Source organism: Protomyctophum parallelum (assembly GCF_964188405.1).
Source record: "Protomyctophum parallelum genome assembly, chromosome: 16".
NCBI classification, from domain to species: Eukaryota; Metazoa; Chordata; class Actinopteri; order Myctophiformes; family Myctophidae; genus Protomyctophum; species Protomyctophum parallelum.
The window spans coordinates 8,626,321-8,645,772 of NC_139711.1; the positions used below are offsets into that span (position 1 = coordinate 8,626,321).

Consider the following 19,452-nt stretch of genomic DNA (forward strand, 5'->3'; position numbering starts at 1 on the left):
ATACCTCCACCTACCCTGCCCAAATTCGGCTACTGTACCTCCACCTAAGGATCCCAGCTTGCAAACCCTGCTAACAAATGACGCATACTATGGTGCCTGCATCACGGAATCAGTAATGTAATGACTATGAGTAATGACAGAGTGATAAGAATATTGTCATGCCCGACATCATTCCCATAGTTAACCCGTAGCTGCTGAAATTAAGAATTTATAGCCTAATAAAAACAAGTTTTACAATGCAAGTTTGTAGGCATAGATCATCATTCAACATGTGACTTGAACACAATAGCTAAAACGCCCAGAAAAGGTTTTACGTGCTTTTATTGTCAGTGGCCATTGTTGATTTTGACTCTGGGCTTTTCTCTTTTTTTTATTAGAGGTCAAGACCGAAGGGTTTTTTTATTAGGGGGGGTTCAAGCCAGTTAGACAGATAACTGTTCACTGCTAGTATTTAGAGAACTGTCTGAAGCTCTGGGAAGTCACAACCAGCAGCATCTTACAGGACACATGCACACATGGGGACACACAGACTTATAGCTTGTTCTGTAGACAGCACTAGAATTGCATTTTATGTAGTCATAGCACTTTATAGTACACATGTATAATATATAATATAGTATAGTATGTATAGTTTACAAAGATACTCCACTGTTACATTCTTAGTTTATACATTATCCATGATAACTACTGTTTATATGTGATGTATGCCATGCTTTTGTTATTTCTTAATGTAAATGGCTCTGGATTAAGAGCGTCTGCTAAATGCCTAAATTGTAAATTGTACATGCACACATGGGACTTTACAAATGCAACAGGGTGCGATTGTTATTGTAGTAATGTTGTATATTATTACTATTGTTACTTTATTGCCATTTTGGGGCTAATTTGGGAGGAACAAAAACCAAAGAAGTTTACTCTAGGGCTATAGGCTACTGTATATGGGATGTTACCGGATGTAACTGTATGTTTCTTTTCCATTTTTACCTCCTTGATGATAAATTCCTGTTCTGTTCTTTGGCTAAATAAGTGTATATTTGTACATCTCTAAATGTTTTGATGAATTGAACAAGGTGGACCCTCATCTAAACAAATGTAATGCTTTATTGGGTCGTCCACTCACAGTTAACAGTTTTTGTATTGAGTTGTGCTTGAAATGTATACTGTCATTCTGCAAACTGTTAATAAATACTTCAATCAATCAATAAAAAATAAAAAAATCGAATCATTCATCTTGACTCATTATTATATTGTTGTTAATAATTCTATAACAAATAATAATAATCAAGGCCACCAGTTGTAGTTGATAATTTCTTTTGTCAATGTCTGGTGGTGTGTTTGCCCAATTTCGCTTTGCCGTTTCCAGCACCCTCTGGTAAGTGGTGGACACAATTGTGGACGGATACAGTAGGGCAGGATAGGTTACTTGATAGATAAACAGACAGACAGCCTAGTTACAATAGTTCTGCATCACTTCACAGGCTAGCTGAACTATTATTAATATATTATTATTATTATTAATAATAATCCGTTACATCCAACATGCAACGCCTAAATGTGGTTAAATGGTCTTCATGTATTAATCTCTACATTCATTCAGTCAGTCTAGGCATAATTTTGATATAATGTATTAAGTATGGTATGTATGTATTAAGTAATAATTTAAGTTATTACTCAGTAACAGACATGTAGTTTACGGTTTCCCGAATCTAACTGACAGCATGACAGCTCGACAGCAGTTTTGAGAGGAGGCATCGTCCCATTTTGTCTGTCCATTACGGTAAAAATGGCAGTATGGAGTACGTGCGCTCTCAAAATACGCAGATATGGGGGTATGATGTGGAGCCGCAGAAATCCCAACAACAGTCACACTGCACTGCTGTTTACGGACATGGAAACTGTCGACTACTGAAACAAAATGGGGGCTGCAAAACCATACGGCATCATAATATTCGGTTTAAATGTGGTTGTATCGTTGTAACACATACTGTTTTAGTACCTTTTTATTTAACAATAATGGTGAAATCCACGGAATGTACCATACGGGGAACAGCTGACGTTGGGATGCCGCACTTAGTCTAACGAGATGTGAGGATTGCAAAGAAAAAAGCAGCGGTCAGATGTTTGCATATTAACAATCAGGTAACTATATACTCGTGCTCTTGCTTTCGTTTTGTATTAGCTGTGGTTTTAGAAGCTATACGGGGCGCTTGTCTGTGTGTGCTGATGGTTCCATGGCTGCTTGTCATCTGAAGCTCCAACCTCCCTCCAGCCCCTCCTTGTTTTGTTGCTGGTTACCGAGAGAGCGGTGTTGTAATGTTTACATTCGGTTATGGTCGCAAACCGCTGCTCCTGTTAACTTGCTATTGAGTCTGCATGATCTGACCGAGCAGTCTTCTGCTATTTCTGCGAGACCAACGGAGAGGCCAATTAATTATTGATTAACTCTCACCGGACATAACATATGGGCCATATAATACCTATAGGCCTATGTTTTAATAATCTCCTGAATTATATTGCCAGTTTTATGTTAATTAGCAAACTAGGAGTAGGCCTACAAGCTTTGCATACAGCCTTTAAAATCATGACAGCTGAGGATGGTATTCCTCCTCTGATAGAAAGTCAATGATCGTGCAAGTGCAATATTACATAATCGGTTTGGTTGGTAGTCTGGAGTAGGCTATAGTAGGGCACGTTGTGGCCTCCGGTGCAGGTCGACGAGACATGTGGGGCTACTGTGAAGTGCGGGGCATCTGTTACAGGCATTGGTTATCTGTTAATAAGCGGAGAGTCGGAGACGGAGACCAAATTACCCGTCTAAACTAAACTATATTGGCCTATACCCACTCCTCTGTGTATACATACTATACAGGTTACTTAAATGCGTTGTGTGAAAGACTGAAAGTGTGTCTAATTATCTAATAATAATAATAATAATAATAATAATGGCTACGATAGTTTTGTGTAAGGAGTGGGCTAATACTACTACAATCAGACAATTTATTTGAATAAATATCCATTTAAGTTTAAATAAGAAAGATATAGCATAACTGGACTTTTTTTTTTGGGGGGGTGCACTTTTTTGATACATACAACATGATACATATTGTATCCGTACCGTACCGAGTCTTTTTGAACAGATAGTAACCAAATACCGTCTGGGCTTTTCTGATGGTTTATGATTGGTGCGTCTTTCTCTGTCCGCCGAGGAAAGGGGCGTGGCTTTGTCATAACAATGCAGAAAGGGTCCCACAGCCCGGAGCGACGGCCCAAGCTGTGATTGGATAGTTGGTTGTTAAGGAGAGACAACGTTGTCCAAACGTTGAAGAAGAGTAAAAGACATACATACCATCATGTGACCAGTGGCCAGCCTCTGTTGTTATAAACTCAAGATCCGCTGCTGTATGCTGATGCTCTAATTTTAAATACCGGTACATCAATATCTGAGTTGACGATGGTTTACACATAGGTCTACAGACTCTACACACACTAGCCACGAATGGACACTTTGTATCAGGGCTAAGTTCTACACAACAATAACACATACAATTGTATCCATTTGTAACTGGTATACTTTCGTAGTTACATATTGTGTAGTTTTGTGTACACATTATTAATGTGTCGTTGATGTCCAGTCAAGAGAGTTAGTTAGATACAGCCTTTCCTCTGAGGTCAGTGAGGTGGTGTGGAAAGCCTGGTGGGCGAGGTTAGATTAGATACAGCCAGGTTAGATATGCGTCAGTGGTTACCCGACAACCAACTAACCAATCACAGGCCGTACCGTTTCACAAGCTATGGGATCTCAACTCTACCTTGAAGAAACTACACAGGCGTGCCAAGCAAGGAATGTTGACAAATGAAGAAAGAGCCTTGTTATTGGCAGGCTGGCTAACACACCGCCTGTACTGCACTTGGAGAGTTATTCATTTACAACATTAACCTTAACATCTTTACATTAACATTTTTTGCGGTTTTATCCGGACTGGACGTTTCTTTGCGGTTGCTAGCAGGCTAAAGGCTAACATAAATCTCAACGTTTCAGAGTCGAGGGTCTTTTAGTTGTGATGGGGAATACCTGCTACTAATGGTTAATAACGGTCACTCTGAACGGATATATTCGACCACGTTGAACGCGCAAAGGGAAACCGAATGGGACACGAGACTCAGGACGGTTCCGAGGCTGAAACACCTGCTGCCACTACACCACCCTCCTTGTCATTGAGCCAACAGCAGAGCAGCCAAGCCGAGAAAGTAAGCTTTGTTTTGAGGGTTGAGTTTAAACTGCTGCTATATGGACGGTGCTGCATTTATTCAATAATGATATGTTAAGGCCTAATATTTTGTAATGGAGCCGTACAAAGGCACCACGGCCCACAAGATGCATTGCTGCAAGGTGCTCTGTGCTAAGAGCAAGCACATCCTTTGTTGTTGCTTTGTTTCCTGAGCACATGGCTCTAGACTCCCATGTTTCAGCTCCAGCAAGATACAGCGACTCCTACTGGGGTAAAAAAAGTGGGACTGTCCGTTATTATTCAATAATTTGCGTTGCTTTTACAAAGATATTATTCCTTGCTCAAAACACGTTCAACATGAAATGTTGAAATTATACATTTGTCAGGTTACCTAATTTGATAGGGGTAGAGGTAATAGGCAGCCGTAACATGATAGAAAGCTGGAGGTCATAAGTTGTGTGGCTCTTTGTGTTTCCACAGGGTTAAGACAATCAGAGGCGAAAACACAACAAGTGCCTCCGGCTTTCTTTCCCAGAGTGTGACTCGTCTCCACGACGTCACCAATGCGACCATGGGAAATAGCAGTCAATAGGCGGCCCCCAACAGCCCCCTTAACCCAGAGGAGGTTCCTTGGAGAGCCCTGCAACACCCCTGTGCACCTCAGGAGAAGGTAAACCCCCTGCTCTGTCTTTGCATTATTTAACCCCTCCCTCCGGAATCTAACAAAATTCTCTCGTCTTGTAAAGTGTTTAACAATAGAAAATTTAGTTTGGGTTAAAATGGGGTCACAGTGTTTATCGTCACATAACACATACAATACAGCTGGTAGCAGCGTTATAGACAGTGCAGTTCTTGTACTTCAGTCTTCCTCATTGTGGTGCATAACATAACTTGTAATTTTACCTTCTTAATACTATTCAACTACATCCAAATATCAGTCTGACTACAGAGTACTGACAAAGCTTTTGATAATGCACCAGACCTGAAATGTATACAGATCAGTATTTATGATTTAGCACTTCTTAGTTACCAATATATAGATTAGAAAACAAGCACACAAAGAGATTTGTGGTTGCGTTTGTGTTGGCAAATGAGCCGAGGGTGTCTGTCATGTACCGAAAGCAAGTTGTTATTGGGGTCATTAAAGTAAACGGTAACAGATCAAGTGGGCACTAAAACCAGCTGGGCACTAGGGACAACTGGTCACTAGGAACATGTAGGCACCTAGACAACTGGGCACCAGGGCAGCACAAATATCCTACGAGTAGGGCAACCAAATGGTCAGCTATGTCCCTACTCGCTAGTGCCCGGTAATCCAGAAAATATGGAGCCCACCCAGATGTCTGTACTAGTGCCTACCTGTCTTCTTTACTCTTTTCAACTAAATAACTGATTCGCAATATTGGTTTTATGGTTACCGGGTATGTCTGTTCTGATTCTGAATGACAATAAATACATCAGGATATGTATAGATTTTATATAAAATATGTCAAATATAATTTATAAATTGTGATTACAAATGGAAGTAATTTGACTAATTTACAATGATTCAGTAAACAAAGCCATGGTTATATATAGCATGCACAATACATATCTTCTATCTGACATTCAAAACAAGATAGAATGGGGCAATGCAATTGTAAGTAAAGCTACAGTATATATTTTTCTTCTTTTTGCTAGTAAAATACTAGGATGATGTTAAGTTACCCTTTATTTTTAAATAGATAGTTATAAAATAAGTGTACATGTTTAAAAACAAGCATGGAGTGCTCCCTAAATGTATTTTCCATTTGAGTCCTGTGTATCTTATACATTGTAACTTAAATGGTTGTTTCAGGTGGAGGAAATCACCGTCTGGAAAACCCTAGCATTTAAGCGTTACGTTTGCATCATTGCATCTGAAAATCTGCAATTTTTTTTTTTTTTTTTTACATGAATCCCTATGACAGAACCCAAATAGTGCCCCAGGTTGAAAGTGGTTAAATGTGACGCAAATATGTTATTTGAGAAATTGCTTTTGAATATATATATAAATCATGCAAATTATATTATAGAATGAATCAAACTATTCTAATGTCCCTTTACTTGTCATTGATCCTGCAGCCCGCCAGTGAGACGTCAGTGGGGGAGACGGGACAGGCCTGTACTGCACAACTCACTAGTTCAGGATGAGAACGTCCATCGCCTGCTTTTCTCACAGCATCCACCACAGGTTCCTTTAGATGAGTCCAGACAATACAGCCACACCAGCTCACCTCCACGCATGCTTCACCCTGCTGCTCACATGCCTCAGCAGAGCTCCATCATGGTGGATCTACATGACCAGGTATCGAACGACTAGTAGTAGTAATATCTCACTCAACATGATTTTGTTGCTTTGACTGATAATTTTTGCGTTCCTCAAAAACACACAGAATTCATGGTATTAATTAAAAAGATTTAAACCTGCCATCCCTTTTAAGAGGCATGCCATTCTTAGATGAAAAGTTAAAAAAAATATATTATTATTATTATTATATAGGGCTAAAATGGTATCATTTTATAATGGTATCATTTAACCCATTCTGACCTGAGATCAGATTCATACGAGGTTTCCGCCGGACACACACTGGTCCTGATGAACCCATTCTGACCTGAGATCAGATTCTAAAAATGTCAGTCGTTCTTCGATTTTTCAAAAAATAGCAGACCTACAAGCTCGTATCGCGCCACTCGGTGGCGCGATATGAGCTTGTAGATCTGCTATTTTTAAATAGCTAAAGCATAACATGATGCTGACACCAAAATGGGTGCCCGGTCAGAATGGGTTAACTCAAGTTTTTTTTTCCACAAGTTGCCATGACGTTTGTAGGTTATGATTAAACATCATGATGATCACCGGCTTCATTTAGGCCTGTCACATGTTTTACATAATCGCCTGATCGCAATCATTTGAGATTATCGCTGTACAAATTAAACAGTTGAAAAATGTTCATACATTTACAAACATTGATCATACAAAACCATTATAATTTAAATCTCCAAATAAGTGGTTTAGGTAATTGGGCTAAGTTGAATTAGTTTACAAACCTTTCTGAAGCCAAAATTAGACAATTTCCATGTCCAATATGTCCACAACCACAATGACCCAGTGAGTATAATTGTATCATAACCGATGGGCACGTTGGCAAATATTATGAAAATGACCCGTTTTGTAAAACAATTCAAAAAGTGTGGAAGTCGGGTGGAAACCTCATATGTCCAAAACTGTTACTTTACACAGGACTAGTCCCTTTCGAATTTGTGGATCCGTTACGATATTTGTGTGATGCTGTAGTATGATTAAGTTGGCCGTTTATTTACGGAAAAAAAAACCCACAGACAGTTAAAATATGGAGAGGAGAGTTTTCTGCCCGACAGCAACAATGGGCTATGTTTGGACTTCTAACCATCTCACCTGTCTTCTCTTCAAAGATGCACCAGGGGTCCGTTCCGATATCATACACGGTTACCACGGTGACAACCCACGGATTCCCCCTCCACACCGGGCAGCCCCTCCCTGGGTGCAACGCTCAGCAGCTCCCAGCATGCTCGGTAATGTTCAGCGGACAGCTCTCTCTGCTCTGCTGCCTTCCTCCTCCTGTGAGTTTGAAAAGGAAGAGCCTGAATGTCAGTGGCATCCATGTAGCGCTCCATACCACCCCCAGCTGTCACCGCTTATGACTGCTGCTGCTGCACATGATTAGATGTTTCCAAGTGATTGTTTTTACCATGTCCAGAATTATACATTATGTTATGATTGAAATATTCTCTCTCTCTCTCTCACACACACACACACACACACACACACACACACACACACACACACACACGCAATTTGTTTCTCTTCAGTGGAGAAAATTGCAATGTTGCTTGAGTATTTCAGATGATTATGGTATTAAAGGACCGTACTGGCATCAATATCTATTCACAACTTTGTGTTGTTTGTATGTTTAAAAATTCATTAACACTAGTCCTTACCCGTTGTGAGATATTTGCAACCCCTTGTGGCCGTGAAGGGTACTGCGCCCAGGTGCGTTTGTAATTGACTAATAAATAAATGAATAATCATTAATGTGTAAAAAAAGAAAAAAAAAAGGCTTCGTTACGCCCTCCATATTCATATGGTCAATGCCTGTGTGAAAAGTGGGAGTGATTGGTGCAGGCAGTAAGGAGTTACGACACTGTTTCTGACAGACACACGGACACACACACACAGACACACACTCAGACATTCGGTTAATTATAGTATGATTACTAAACGTACCTGAATAATTCAGTCAATTATTCAGAACTTCTTGACACAAAAAAACGTAGTGGGTCGATGGCCTATCTCAAGCAATGTTCAAGTGTTTGCAAGTTAAATGGAAGATTATTTAATTTCTTTAAAAAGAACAAACTACAGTATGCGTTGGAAAATTTGGCAGTAATGTCAAGTACACCACCGGTATGGTCCTTTTAAGATGATACTCAGCTGTTTAGGCGCTAAGTCTGTGCTTTTGCTATGTATTAATACAATGCATTGCTTTGTCTTACACATGCTTAAAACATGCTTTCATTGTAACTGTGTCGGTGTGAGTAGTTAAAAGAGTCGGCGAGTGACTTCTTCTGTTTTGGAGGTTTGTCGCAACGTGTTGGTGTTGATGACTCAAACCTTTTAGACACATACACATTTAACTTGACTGGTGTGTTTTCATGAGTTTGTGTCTGTCCCTGTTCTCTCCCTCTCTCTCTCTAGCTCATTCAAGCATGTACCATGCAGCATATGCCAGTGTCTTACCAAGCCTTCCCACCCTTGATCTCCAGCGAGCATTTTATATTGCACCCAACCCCCACCGTGCCCCCCCACCAGCCACCGCACCTTACTCCACTGAGCCAGTTTGTCCCTTTACAGCCTCAGCACCCACGCATGGTGAGTAGTCCACCTACAACACACACACACAGGCTGCCACTCTTTACAAAAATCTAGTTCAAACCTATTTACACCATGGAATTTGTTTGAATGTGTTCCCTGCTCCAATTGTTTTTTCACTTGTACACCCTTTAGTGTTTTTATATCCGTTTTATCGAACCGAACCGAACATGCCGAGTACCGGGTACCCATCCAAATAATTCAATTCAATTTCGTTTCTCCCTATCGGTTCCCACAGACACGCAGTAACCCGCTATTTATTTATTTATTTTCTTCCCTTTATCCTAGACGTCGTGCAGGGAACACAGCTGATCCACAAGCCTACACTGTGTTGCATCAGCAATGTGTTGTGGACTTGCAGATCGGCTGAGGTGGAGCTAGCTCTCTGCAAGAGAGACACGTGCCTTACGAAGAGAAAGCGTGGTGTCGAGTGACAGGCGTGCGGTTGCTACACATGCACAACACAGACACAGACAGACACAGTGGTATAGATTACCTCTTGTTCACGTTGTGATCATGTGTAGCCTAATTCATCCACACACACCGCTGAATGACATGTACATACAGAGTTGACCTCCTCTCTTTCCAGCTGTAGCCTATTAAGCTCGTTAAAGCAAGCCTAGTCCAAAGGTTCAACAAAGTATGCTGAGACATTTTAAGTCCCTATACAGAGGTTAAAAAAATCTAAACTGAAGCAGTGATATGAGGTAATATCTTTGCCTTGTATATCATCGAAAGGCAATAGACTAGACTGACATAAGGTACCTTGAAAACAATTAAATTGACTGAAATGGCATGTACTGCTTTAATGTGTCTAAATGGGAAAACCTTGTTTATTTGAGCTTTTAGTGAAAATAAGAAATTTATTTTGCATTAAGATAAGATTGTTTGTTAAAAAAGATTGTCATTTTAATAATTTATCACAATATTGACCCATAATAGGTTTTGCCATAATCATGCAGTCTATAACAGTGACAAAGCCATGACAGAAATGGCACAAGAAATCATTACAAATATTATATAGGCTACAGTAGTATTTTATTTGACCTCTTATTCAAGTTATGTTATACCATTTTGGAACCAAAATAGGGAACCGTTAGGAACCGGAATCTGTAGCGGACTCATAAAAATCCTAACGATACCCACGCCTGAGCAGTACTGTTGATGCTTGGTTTTTTCCCCATGCGGAAGACTTAGACTTGCAATTACCTTTCTCTGCCAGGAGAGGACATTGTAGCTTTAAAGCTATAACATTTAATAATTCACCAGGTTTGAATGACAGATCAAGTGTCAAATGCAAAGTGACAGTCCTAACACCAGACCAGATATGTTTACAGGATATTACAAAGCATTGTGTGGTGATTCCAAGCACTATGAAACAGTGGCAGACACATGTAATGGTCAGGGGGGCAGTGAGGCTGGATTTGTGTGAAGCCAGTAGGAAATCCTGACTTCCTGAAAGTTCATATAATGGCCTGTTGTGGCGCTGTCATTCACCTAGACTTCAACTTCACCTAGACTGTATTACCTTAATAAACATGGTCATGAATACTTTCTGCTTCCAGTCACTAGTTTAAAGTCTAATTTCTAATGTCATAATATTCTTTTTGGAAAATTATGGTCCCATTTATTAAAAAAATTACCATAATGTCGAGTATGTTCTGAGGGGAGTGGCTACCTTTACAGGCTATCAGGATCCACCCCCCGCTCCAGTCGAAATAAAAAGCAAAGAAGAGGAAGGGGGGGAAGTCCCGCCTCGTTGTCTGGGCCAGCCAATGGCCAGCTGGGCCCAAATGGATCTAGAAAGATGGCGATTTGCTGACAGGCTTCATCTTACGTCCATATCAGACCCGGAGAACGCTTTGTCCATATATGTTTTTAACAGTCTATGGTAATGGTACACTAAATCGTAAATAGGGTTTTCCTTCAGAAGCCACAGCCTCAAATTGCTCAGATTACAAAAAATCTCCCCCTCTCTCCCCACTCAGCCTCTACAGAGGGTAGAAAATGAAGTGGACCTTGGAGGGGACCAGCACCCATTAGGGACTTTCTCTTACCCTCCATCTCATCACCCACCAGCGATGCCTCCTCCTCTCCCTCTGCAGTACCTTCCCCAGGAGCCTCTGCATCAGGAGCTGCCCTTCGGAGTGGTGAGATGGACGTTCCAACACTCTTGTGCATTGCACCTTCTGACATTCTTTGCATTATACTGTACTGATACTGTGAAAGAAAGCTGCATATATACTTAACTCATGTACACTATATGTAACTGTACACTGGGGGGTGGGTGGGGGCGGGTTATCTCTTAATTTGTCTTTTCAGCTCTGATAAAGTATAACTGTACATACGTGTGTTTCTGTTTCTACTCCAGCCATACCCCCACATGCTGCCCAGACGAGTTAGTGGACAGAGATACCGGTTGCAGCAACCTCTCCCCCCTCCCCCGCCCCCTCCATCCTACTATCCAGGCTTCCTCCCTTATTTCCTGTGAGTACCTCTGTGAACAAAGCCGGTTTTATCTCCACCGTTTACATCAACCTCTGATGTGCTTTGACATTATTTGTCTTAGATTTTGGCTTTTCAGGCAACAGTGGGCAAAATGTGTGCAATCACTCTCCATTAATGAATTGCCACCTAGTTGTGTTTGTAGTAGAGGGCATAAAATTGGACCCGGTCTGAAACGTGACCGAAACCGCTATGGATTCGAGAAACAATTCTAATTGGCCGCACCCGCCCCGGAACCGGCCCCGAAAGTTTTGGATCCGTTCCGAAACGGAGCCGAGAAGGATGACTGTTTGGAACCGGTCCAGGGTTAGTCCCACATTGCTTGTTGCTTTGGGTTTCACCTCGCTCACTCAAGGAGGTCGCCATGATTGCATTAATATAGCCAGGTGTGTGTGTGTGTGTGTGTGTGCGAACCGGCTCGGTTCTTGGTTCAGCTCTTGGGTATGCGGTTCCGGATGGACCCGTGCTGCCCTCTAGTTTGTAGTCCCTCAGAGAGGCATAGCCCCCCTATATTAATAATAATAATAATATAGGCCCCCTATATTATTCCACAACCACAGTGAGTTATGTTGTCTGCTGGTTTTGTTGTCTTGCTACATTTCATTCATTCGTATGGAACACCAGAAGTGAACCTATAATAACCTGACCTCATGGATGGTGTTGTTATCTCTGTGCATAGGTCAATGCTTCCTGTGCCTCCGACTGCAGTGGGCCCGGCCATCAGCCTGGACCTAGATGTAGACGACGTAGAGATGGAGAACTATGAGGTGAGATCGTTGTAGGAACTAACAAACATTAAAAGCTATGCTATGCTGCTGTGCTATGAGTCAGACCAGCAGCCTGTATCAGTTTGTCCAGGCTTCCTCTTTTTTAGTAGCCAGTAGTGTTGTTTACCACATTATGCCAATTAATTCCTCCCACTTCTTACCACTGCTGTTGTACATTACTGGCTCACCTGTAAGTGAGGAGCCCCCACAGGGAGAACATAGTGTCTCCATCCTACCCCTCCTGTTCAACATTCCCTGGTGACAGGTGCCACCCTCCACCACGTGCTGTGACAAAGATCACCCTCCCTCCCCTGAACATGTTTAATTGTGTTCGCATAGAGCCAGGGGTTCCCAGACTTTTTTGACTTGAGAGCTACTTTCAAAATGACCAGCGCAAAAAGATCTACCCACCAAAAAAAATATGATCTCATTGCTGAAATTAGTTTAAAGAACATGACAAACACACTTAGGGGCCATGGCATGTGATCTACCTGCACACCCTTTGTGATCTACTGGTAGATCAAATCTACTTTTTGCATTCCGATTTGTCTCTGCACAAACAATCCAATACAGTGCGTATACTGTAACAGTTTAGCTTGGCTAATCAACCGGTCATTGTTCCTGCTCTACCACTCTGGTTTATTAGAATTATGCATTTTAACTAAGGTTATTGTGTTTTCAACACACACGCAATGATTATCCAGGTGTTAGAAATGCTGCCCTCTGGTGGTCACATCACAATACAGGTATATTACTTATTGTGAACACAATGAATACCTGTACACACCCAGTTCCAACACTCGTCCCTGCGAAGCTCCATCCGTTGTCTTGTGTCATTCCACTGCAGGACAGTTTAGTTTAGACGCAAACAAAAACAGGGGAAGTGTCTATTAATTCTTATAACTCTTATGTGACCAAAGAGTCCAATAATCCTTGTGAATGGGAGTAAATACATCAAGAAATGTAGTGATACTACTGACAGTGCTTAGTTATTACAGTGCATGTATATGTGTGTTCAATACATTACAGGCATTACTGAACCTGGCAGAGAGGTTGGGCGAAGCGAAGCCGAGAGGACTCACCAAGGCAGACATAGAACAACTTCCGTCCTACAGGTTCAACTCAGAGAATCATCTATCTGAACAAACGCTGTAAGGTTTATTTATGCTTGCTTGGTCCATATCCATTCTAAACCATTCACTGCTCCACAGTCCACCCACGCTGAACAATCTGTGACTTTTTTTCCTCCATGCAGGTGTGTTGTGTGCTTCAGCGATTTTGAGTGTCGGCAGCTACTGCGGGTATTACCTTGTAACCACGAATTCCATGCCAAGTGTGTGGACAAATGGTTAAAGGTAAGCATGAAGCTTCAATTCATACTCGACCGTGTCACTTACCGAAAAGAGCAGATCTTCATGCAACAACAACGCTTTGCAATACAGAGCTTTTAGCTCGAAGATCAGTTCTCGTCAGCAAGCGACACCATCCCGCGACAGAGTATAAAATTGGGCGTTGGTCTCATCAGTCTCAACACGCCCGGAAATGTAACCACTTTCAACCTGGCGTCCCCGTTTTTCTAAAATAGATCTACAAGCTCACATCATGCAACACATTGAGCTCTGCTGTTTTAGCTATTTAGCATATGACATTGTCACATGCATATAAACCCTATATACTTTGTCACAAAGTATGTATGGCTAAATTGGTTAACCCTATTGAAAAATAGCAGATCTACAAGCTCATGAGCTTGTAGGTCTGCTATTTTTGAAAAAATCGTGAAAATGTGGAGCAAATCCTGACGGAAAACTGTCAGGATTTAGAAGACATTTTATAAATTTCGACGTCAGGCCTAAATTGGTTAAACAACAAACATCCATTAACATTTCCCCCCATTCCCTCCTCGTTGCAGACCAATCGCACTTGTCCGATCTGCCGAGCCGACGCGTCAGACGTGCACCGGGAGGTGGAGTGAGAGAGCACTCCGGAGTCGTCGTCGTCGTCGCCACCGCCGGCGGGCTGGAAAGCTGCACAACATCAAGTCTGTCCCTAAAAAAAAAGAAAAGGCAGTGGGGCAAAAAGACCTGCCTCCTAAAATCTAGACCGTACCAACCTTTCGACTCCCACCCCACCTCAAACAATAAGCAATCCAGGATTGGTGTCTCTGGAGCCTGTCATTACCTCTGCTGTGCTTCATAGTCCCCAGTGTCATGAAACCCACTGCCTACTGCAGCCTGTAGCCAGAGCCCTGGGACCCACCAGCCACTCTGTCTCTGCCCCCTTGTTGCAGATTCCAAAGATTTTAACCCGATTTTCTTTCCTTTTTCTTTTTGCTGCTTTTGTTTACAAGGTTTCGTTTTTAAAACTAGCGGATTCGATTGTGGCCGTTAATGAATAGTTGGGGAGTCCTGCATATATATGGTGGATTGAGGTGGGAGGGTGGATATATTGGCTGGACACCTTGTGCAATTAGCTGAAAAATAATAGGAATACTTCAATATTGGTATCTGTGGTTGGAGGCAATGCCTGACCATCATAGATGCATGTTTGTTTAGGTGTTGGGCAAAGTGACTTGTTAATAATGTATGTTTCGCAATAATGTATTATTTCAATAGTTTTACCCTCTTTTTTTTTTTAGATTTGCCAATGCTATTGTGAAAGTATGACTTGCTGTGGTTTAAAAGTATCGATACTCTTCAAGCCTGAAATTCTGGGACTGCAATGTGATGGGACACGCACCTCTTCGGGGTCATGTTCTCCTACCCCCTCTGCTAATCCACTCTGGGACACTGATCTGTATGGAAGCAGTCATGGATGGATGAATGGATGGATGGATGGAGAGAGGGGTCTTTCTTTGAGAGGAGTGGGTGGAGGACTGCATCTATCCGAGGTCATCGCTGCACAAGTGCTACATCCATCCTCAACATCAGCATTGTCCCTCCTGGCAAGTGTCTGTGCTGCGTCACGTTGTGTGTATGTCCTGTCCACAGAGCCGATGCATTGTGTTAACCACTGGGGCAGCATGCTAGGATTTGCATGGACTGTTGACTCAGACTAGCAATATTTTAATCAAGCATTGCCACCAAATTTATCAAAAATACAAGGAAAAAGACAAAGAAGCATAACTAAAAGAACTGCTTTGCTTATTCGGCAAGCGCCAAGAGAGAAGGCGGGCGATGTGGTTGAGGATGGGTGTCCTCCTCATCTGAAGGTTACGCTGATGCTGGAGAGTTCTGGAGGCCTGTGCAGAAAGCAATATGTGCAATGAGTGGCGAGTTTTAAAATGAACATTTTCTTCCCCTTTTTGGAAGACCGGGCTTTTATTTCTTTGATTGTGAGCCAAATATCCAAATATACAGATATAGCCTACTGCTCAAGATTTCAAATCTGCCTTCTTATGACCTTGACAAGCACAAACCTATTACTAATCTTAAAAAAAAAAGAAAAAAAAACATTTCCACTTGTTTTAAGAGTATACCGTTTTTAAAGTGTTTATTTATTCGTTTTACCTGCTAGGTAAACCGATTGAAGGAAACACACAGAGCACTAATATTATTTGTGTATGGATATATGTTACAATCTCGCAACTTGGTCAGGTCATAGTCTTAGGCCATGGTTAATGGTGTTTTAAAAGAGAAATATGTGTTTTAGATAAATGTCTTGTTTTGAAGACAGAAGAATGTTGAAAAATCCTTGTAGACGTCACTGGCCGCACTCCAGCTTCTGCCGGGTGACAGTGGTGTGCAGGATTCAAACGGAAAACGTTGGAGCTGGAGTGTTTTAGTAGTGATGGTACACTGTCAGACTCCTGGACCCCAATTACACCTCCCATTAACACAGTGTGCATCTGGTGGTAAGCAAACCTTTTCATGTCAAGGACCCCCAAATTAATATTTGGCAGTGGACCCTGTCTGAAAGGATTTGCCAGGAAGGGACCGGCATACAAGATTTGCTTGAAAGTATTATTTAAAAATGTTGGTATTTTAAAATATTATAGTAGGACTGATGTTAACGCTGTATTAACTCATTTTGCTGAGGGCCCCTTGGAACTCCCTCTGGTTCCCAGATCCCACTTTGAGAACCACTGGAATCTGGATAAATTATCTGGATAATGAACGATGCGATCTAACGCTGGCTGACTTTGACTCAGATCATATCACAATGAGATCACATTCTAATTGCAATGTGTTAAACTTGCATTAATCTGCATTTTTGTTTCTTCCCTTGCCGAGATAAGATAACCAGATACAGATCACATTTTAATGCAAGGTGTAAACAGGGTCGTAGTTCCCTGTCGATGTTCACAGTTCCATTTGGAATATGTACTGGGTGGGAGAGAAGAAAAACAAATTAACACTCCTGTCTTTTACCTGCCCCAGTAATCGCTGATGGGCAATTGTAACCCTTAAGATTGCTTTCTTGTGTAAAGGAATCTTGCCATGTTTTTTAGCGAATGTGAGTCTTTGACATGTACCACCTTCAAGAAAAAAAAAAAGCCATTTAATGAGTTTAAACCCACAGCTTTGAGAATTAACCTATGTGTACATATCTATTTGCTGGCATATATTGTGAGTAAAAAAAAAAAAAACACTCAGGGCCTCTCAGTATATAAAAATAAAAAAGAACAGTCCATTTCAAATGGAAAGGATTGCCATGAAAGGGGGTATATTTGAATTCCGTTTGGTCGTTTTCCTTAGACCATAAATAATTTAACGTAATCCTAATCTTTTTTGTCAGGAGTAGTAGATATTACATCAGCTAAAGACAGGCATGCAAGATGAAAAAAAATCAATAAAGACCTTATGAATATTCACAGAAAAGAGGCAATGTATACACTGCAACTCATTACAAAGTGTATTATTCAAACTGTTTTTGTTCTTGTACTTGAACCACCTGTTCAAATATAGCGGTTGTGATGCCATTTTAAACGTGCCATGGCACACATTACGCCTGATGTATACTTTGTTGTACCATGTGCTGAAAATAGGCAATCTACAACACAGCGCTTACTATGCATTGTGAGCTTGTAGATTGCCTATTTTTGGCACGTGACACTCTTATGACAAGAGCATACGTTAGGCAACTATCCTACCTAAATCACTTCCAGAACTACTTCAAAAAGGTGTTTGCATGACTACAAAAAAATGGAAAAAAATGTAAAGAAAATGTAAAACAAGCGTGTTTTTAAGTGGAGGTTATCTAGAAATCTGATGGGCAACCTATTTAACGGTGCACAATATGCATGCTTGTTGACCAGAAACCCAACTGATGTTTAGCTCTAGTTGGCTTTGGGTTCTGGAGGTTTGGATCTTAATGCTCAGCTAATAACTGCCATGCATTGTACTGCACACATTTGTAATAGAACTGAATGACTACAAGATTTTATTGCGCTAAACTTCATTTTGTAAAGAAAAAAAGAAAAACCGAGAAGACATTGTGTTATTGCCCTTAACCACTGAAAATTATATTGCTCTGGAACTACTGTAGTTTATCGAAAGCCATAGTGAAAAGGTGCTAGATGTCCTGCTTTAGGTATGATAACTGTCACTTGTGTGAATGCAATAGTTTGTCATGAATCTCATGTATTCTTAAAGCATGTTATTACTAATACCCCTAAACATTGTCCGTCAAAATCAATATAGTTTTAAGGAATTAAAAATTTAAAGGAAAAAAAAAATGTTGTCATACTTATTTCAGTGTAGAACTGTACCTATTAGTCTATTGATCTTCATGTATCAATATCTAAAATAATTATTGCTCACATCTAAAAAACGTAATTCACTTCAGTTTAAGTACCATTTTGAGTGTATTTCAATTGAGAGCATCTGATGTTTTTATTCAACATTAAAAGATAACCTCACATTAGGTCTGATTACAGTTTACACAAATTTAAGACGACAACTGAGAATAGAGTCTTGTAGTCTTTCTGTTAAAAAACACTTATTAAATAATCTCACAGCTTGTGTGGTGCGAAAATGTGTTCCAATAAGCAGCTAAAACTTTATTTAGGATTTGTGATTTGATTGCTCCGTAGATGCCATTTATTGTTTACCAATGAGTTTTGCTGTGGTGGGATAGTGGTTTACTGTTTTTACTACCCCTGGCCTCTAGGGGTCAGACTACCCACCTGCCAACAGAGCCAGGGGCATGTGTTCTGCATTAGGCAGATATTTTGCTTTGGTACTTGCACATTTAAGAGTTACCTCATTTTCGCCATGTTTGTATTTGGGGGGTGAAAAAATAAATCAACTAATATATATATTATATATAGGAAATGGTTCTTATTAATGTTATACTTTGTCATTCCATTGGAATCATATTGTTTGTAGCATTTAACATATAACTAGTTGGAGTGTATTATATACATCTGTATACTGTTTGAAATTTTTAAGATTTGTACTTTTTTTAAATGAAAGTTGCTAGTTCTGCTTTACCAAGTAGTGCAATCATTTTTTTTTATTGTGGCTGATTTGAGAGAGTTATTCACTAATAAATGTATGTATACCAATATCACAATTGCTTGTTTTGTTTTTCAAGGAATCCCTAAATAATAAACTTAGGTGGTTAAGTTTGCAAGTTCCCTAGGGGCCAAATCTGATTTGTTTAATCTTTGTTAAAAAGTATTGGCCATAGGCCTAGAATACGTATAGTGGAGTGAGTAAACTCGAAAATAGATGGGTAAAGCTGTGCCAAATGCTGATTTTTAAAAGTAACGTTAAAAGTTGTTTGTTTCAAAAAATGTGGGTGGACTCCCCTGGAAATATACAAGCACAGACCCTATGAGACAGTGCCCTTAGTGCCCTTAGTTTAGGGTTGAAGGATAGCTGCACAATAAAACCTATTGTCAAGGCAACCATAGTCATTATATACTGTATACTGTACCTTAATATATCAAACAAATAAATAGAATGTTCTTTTTTAAATCAAGCCATTGCTCACATTTCCGGACCACCCCAAGCTAACCACATCAACGCCTACATCTTGGAAATCCAACAAGTTACCGTAAAGAATTCTAGTGCTTCCA

General features: G+C 40.6%; 2 protein-coding genes across 5 annotated transcripts in view; one reads left to right on the top strand and one right to left on the bottom strand.

The window, feature by feature from the left end:
- cdhr2 (cadherin related family member 2) overlaps positions 1-7,805 on the bottom strand; it is a gene marked incomplete at its 3' end in the record, with an annotated part of 35,129 nt that extends 27,324 nt beyond the window's left edge. Inside the window, exon 1 of the mRNA XM_083785771.1 lies at positions 7,666-7,805. The remainder of the gene's footprint in view (positions 1-7,665) is intronic.
- Positions 1,845-19,078, top strand: rnf44 (ring finger protein 44). Of its 4 annotated transcripts, XM_083786535.1 has the most exons (12): positions 1,845-2,139; positions 4,138-4,248; positions 4,710-4,899; positions 6,333-6,555; positions 7,683-7,850; positions 8,986-9,159; positions 11,148-11,309; positions 11,531-11,646; positions 12,344-12,431; positions 13,461-13,582; positions 13,687-13,786; positions 14,341-19,078. In XM_083786535.1, exons 3-12 carry the CDS (start codon positions 4,793-4,795, stop codon positions 14,401-14,403), a joined length of 1,323 nt encoding a protein of 440 aa, XP_083642661.1. In that variant the 5' UTR covers positions 1,845-2,139; positions 4,138-4,248; positions 4,710-4,792; the 3' UTR covers positions 14,404-19,078. The 4 variants fall into 4 exon arrangements, with proteins under 4 accessions (XP_083642661.1, XP_083642659.1, XP_083642662.1 ...); XM_083786533.1 differs by lacking the exon at positions 4,138-4,248; XM_083786536.1 differs by lacking the exon at positions 4,138-4,248 and having other exon boundaries at positions 7,683-7,802.
- The last annotated feature ends 374 nt before the right edge of the window (positions 19,079-19,452 follow it).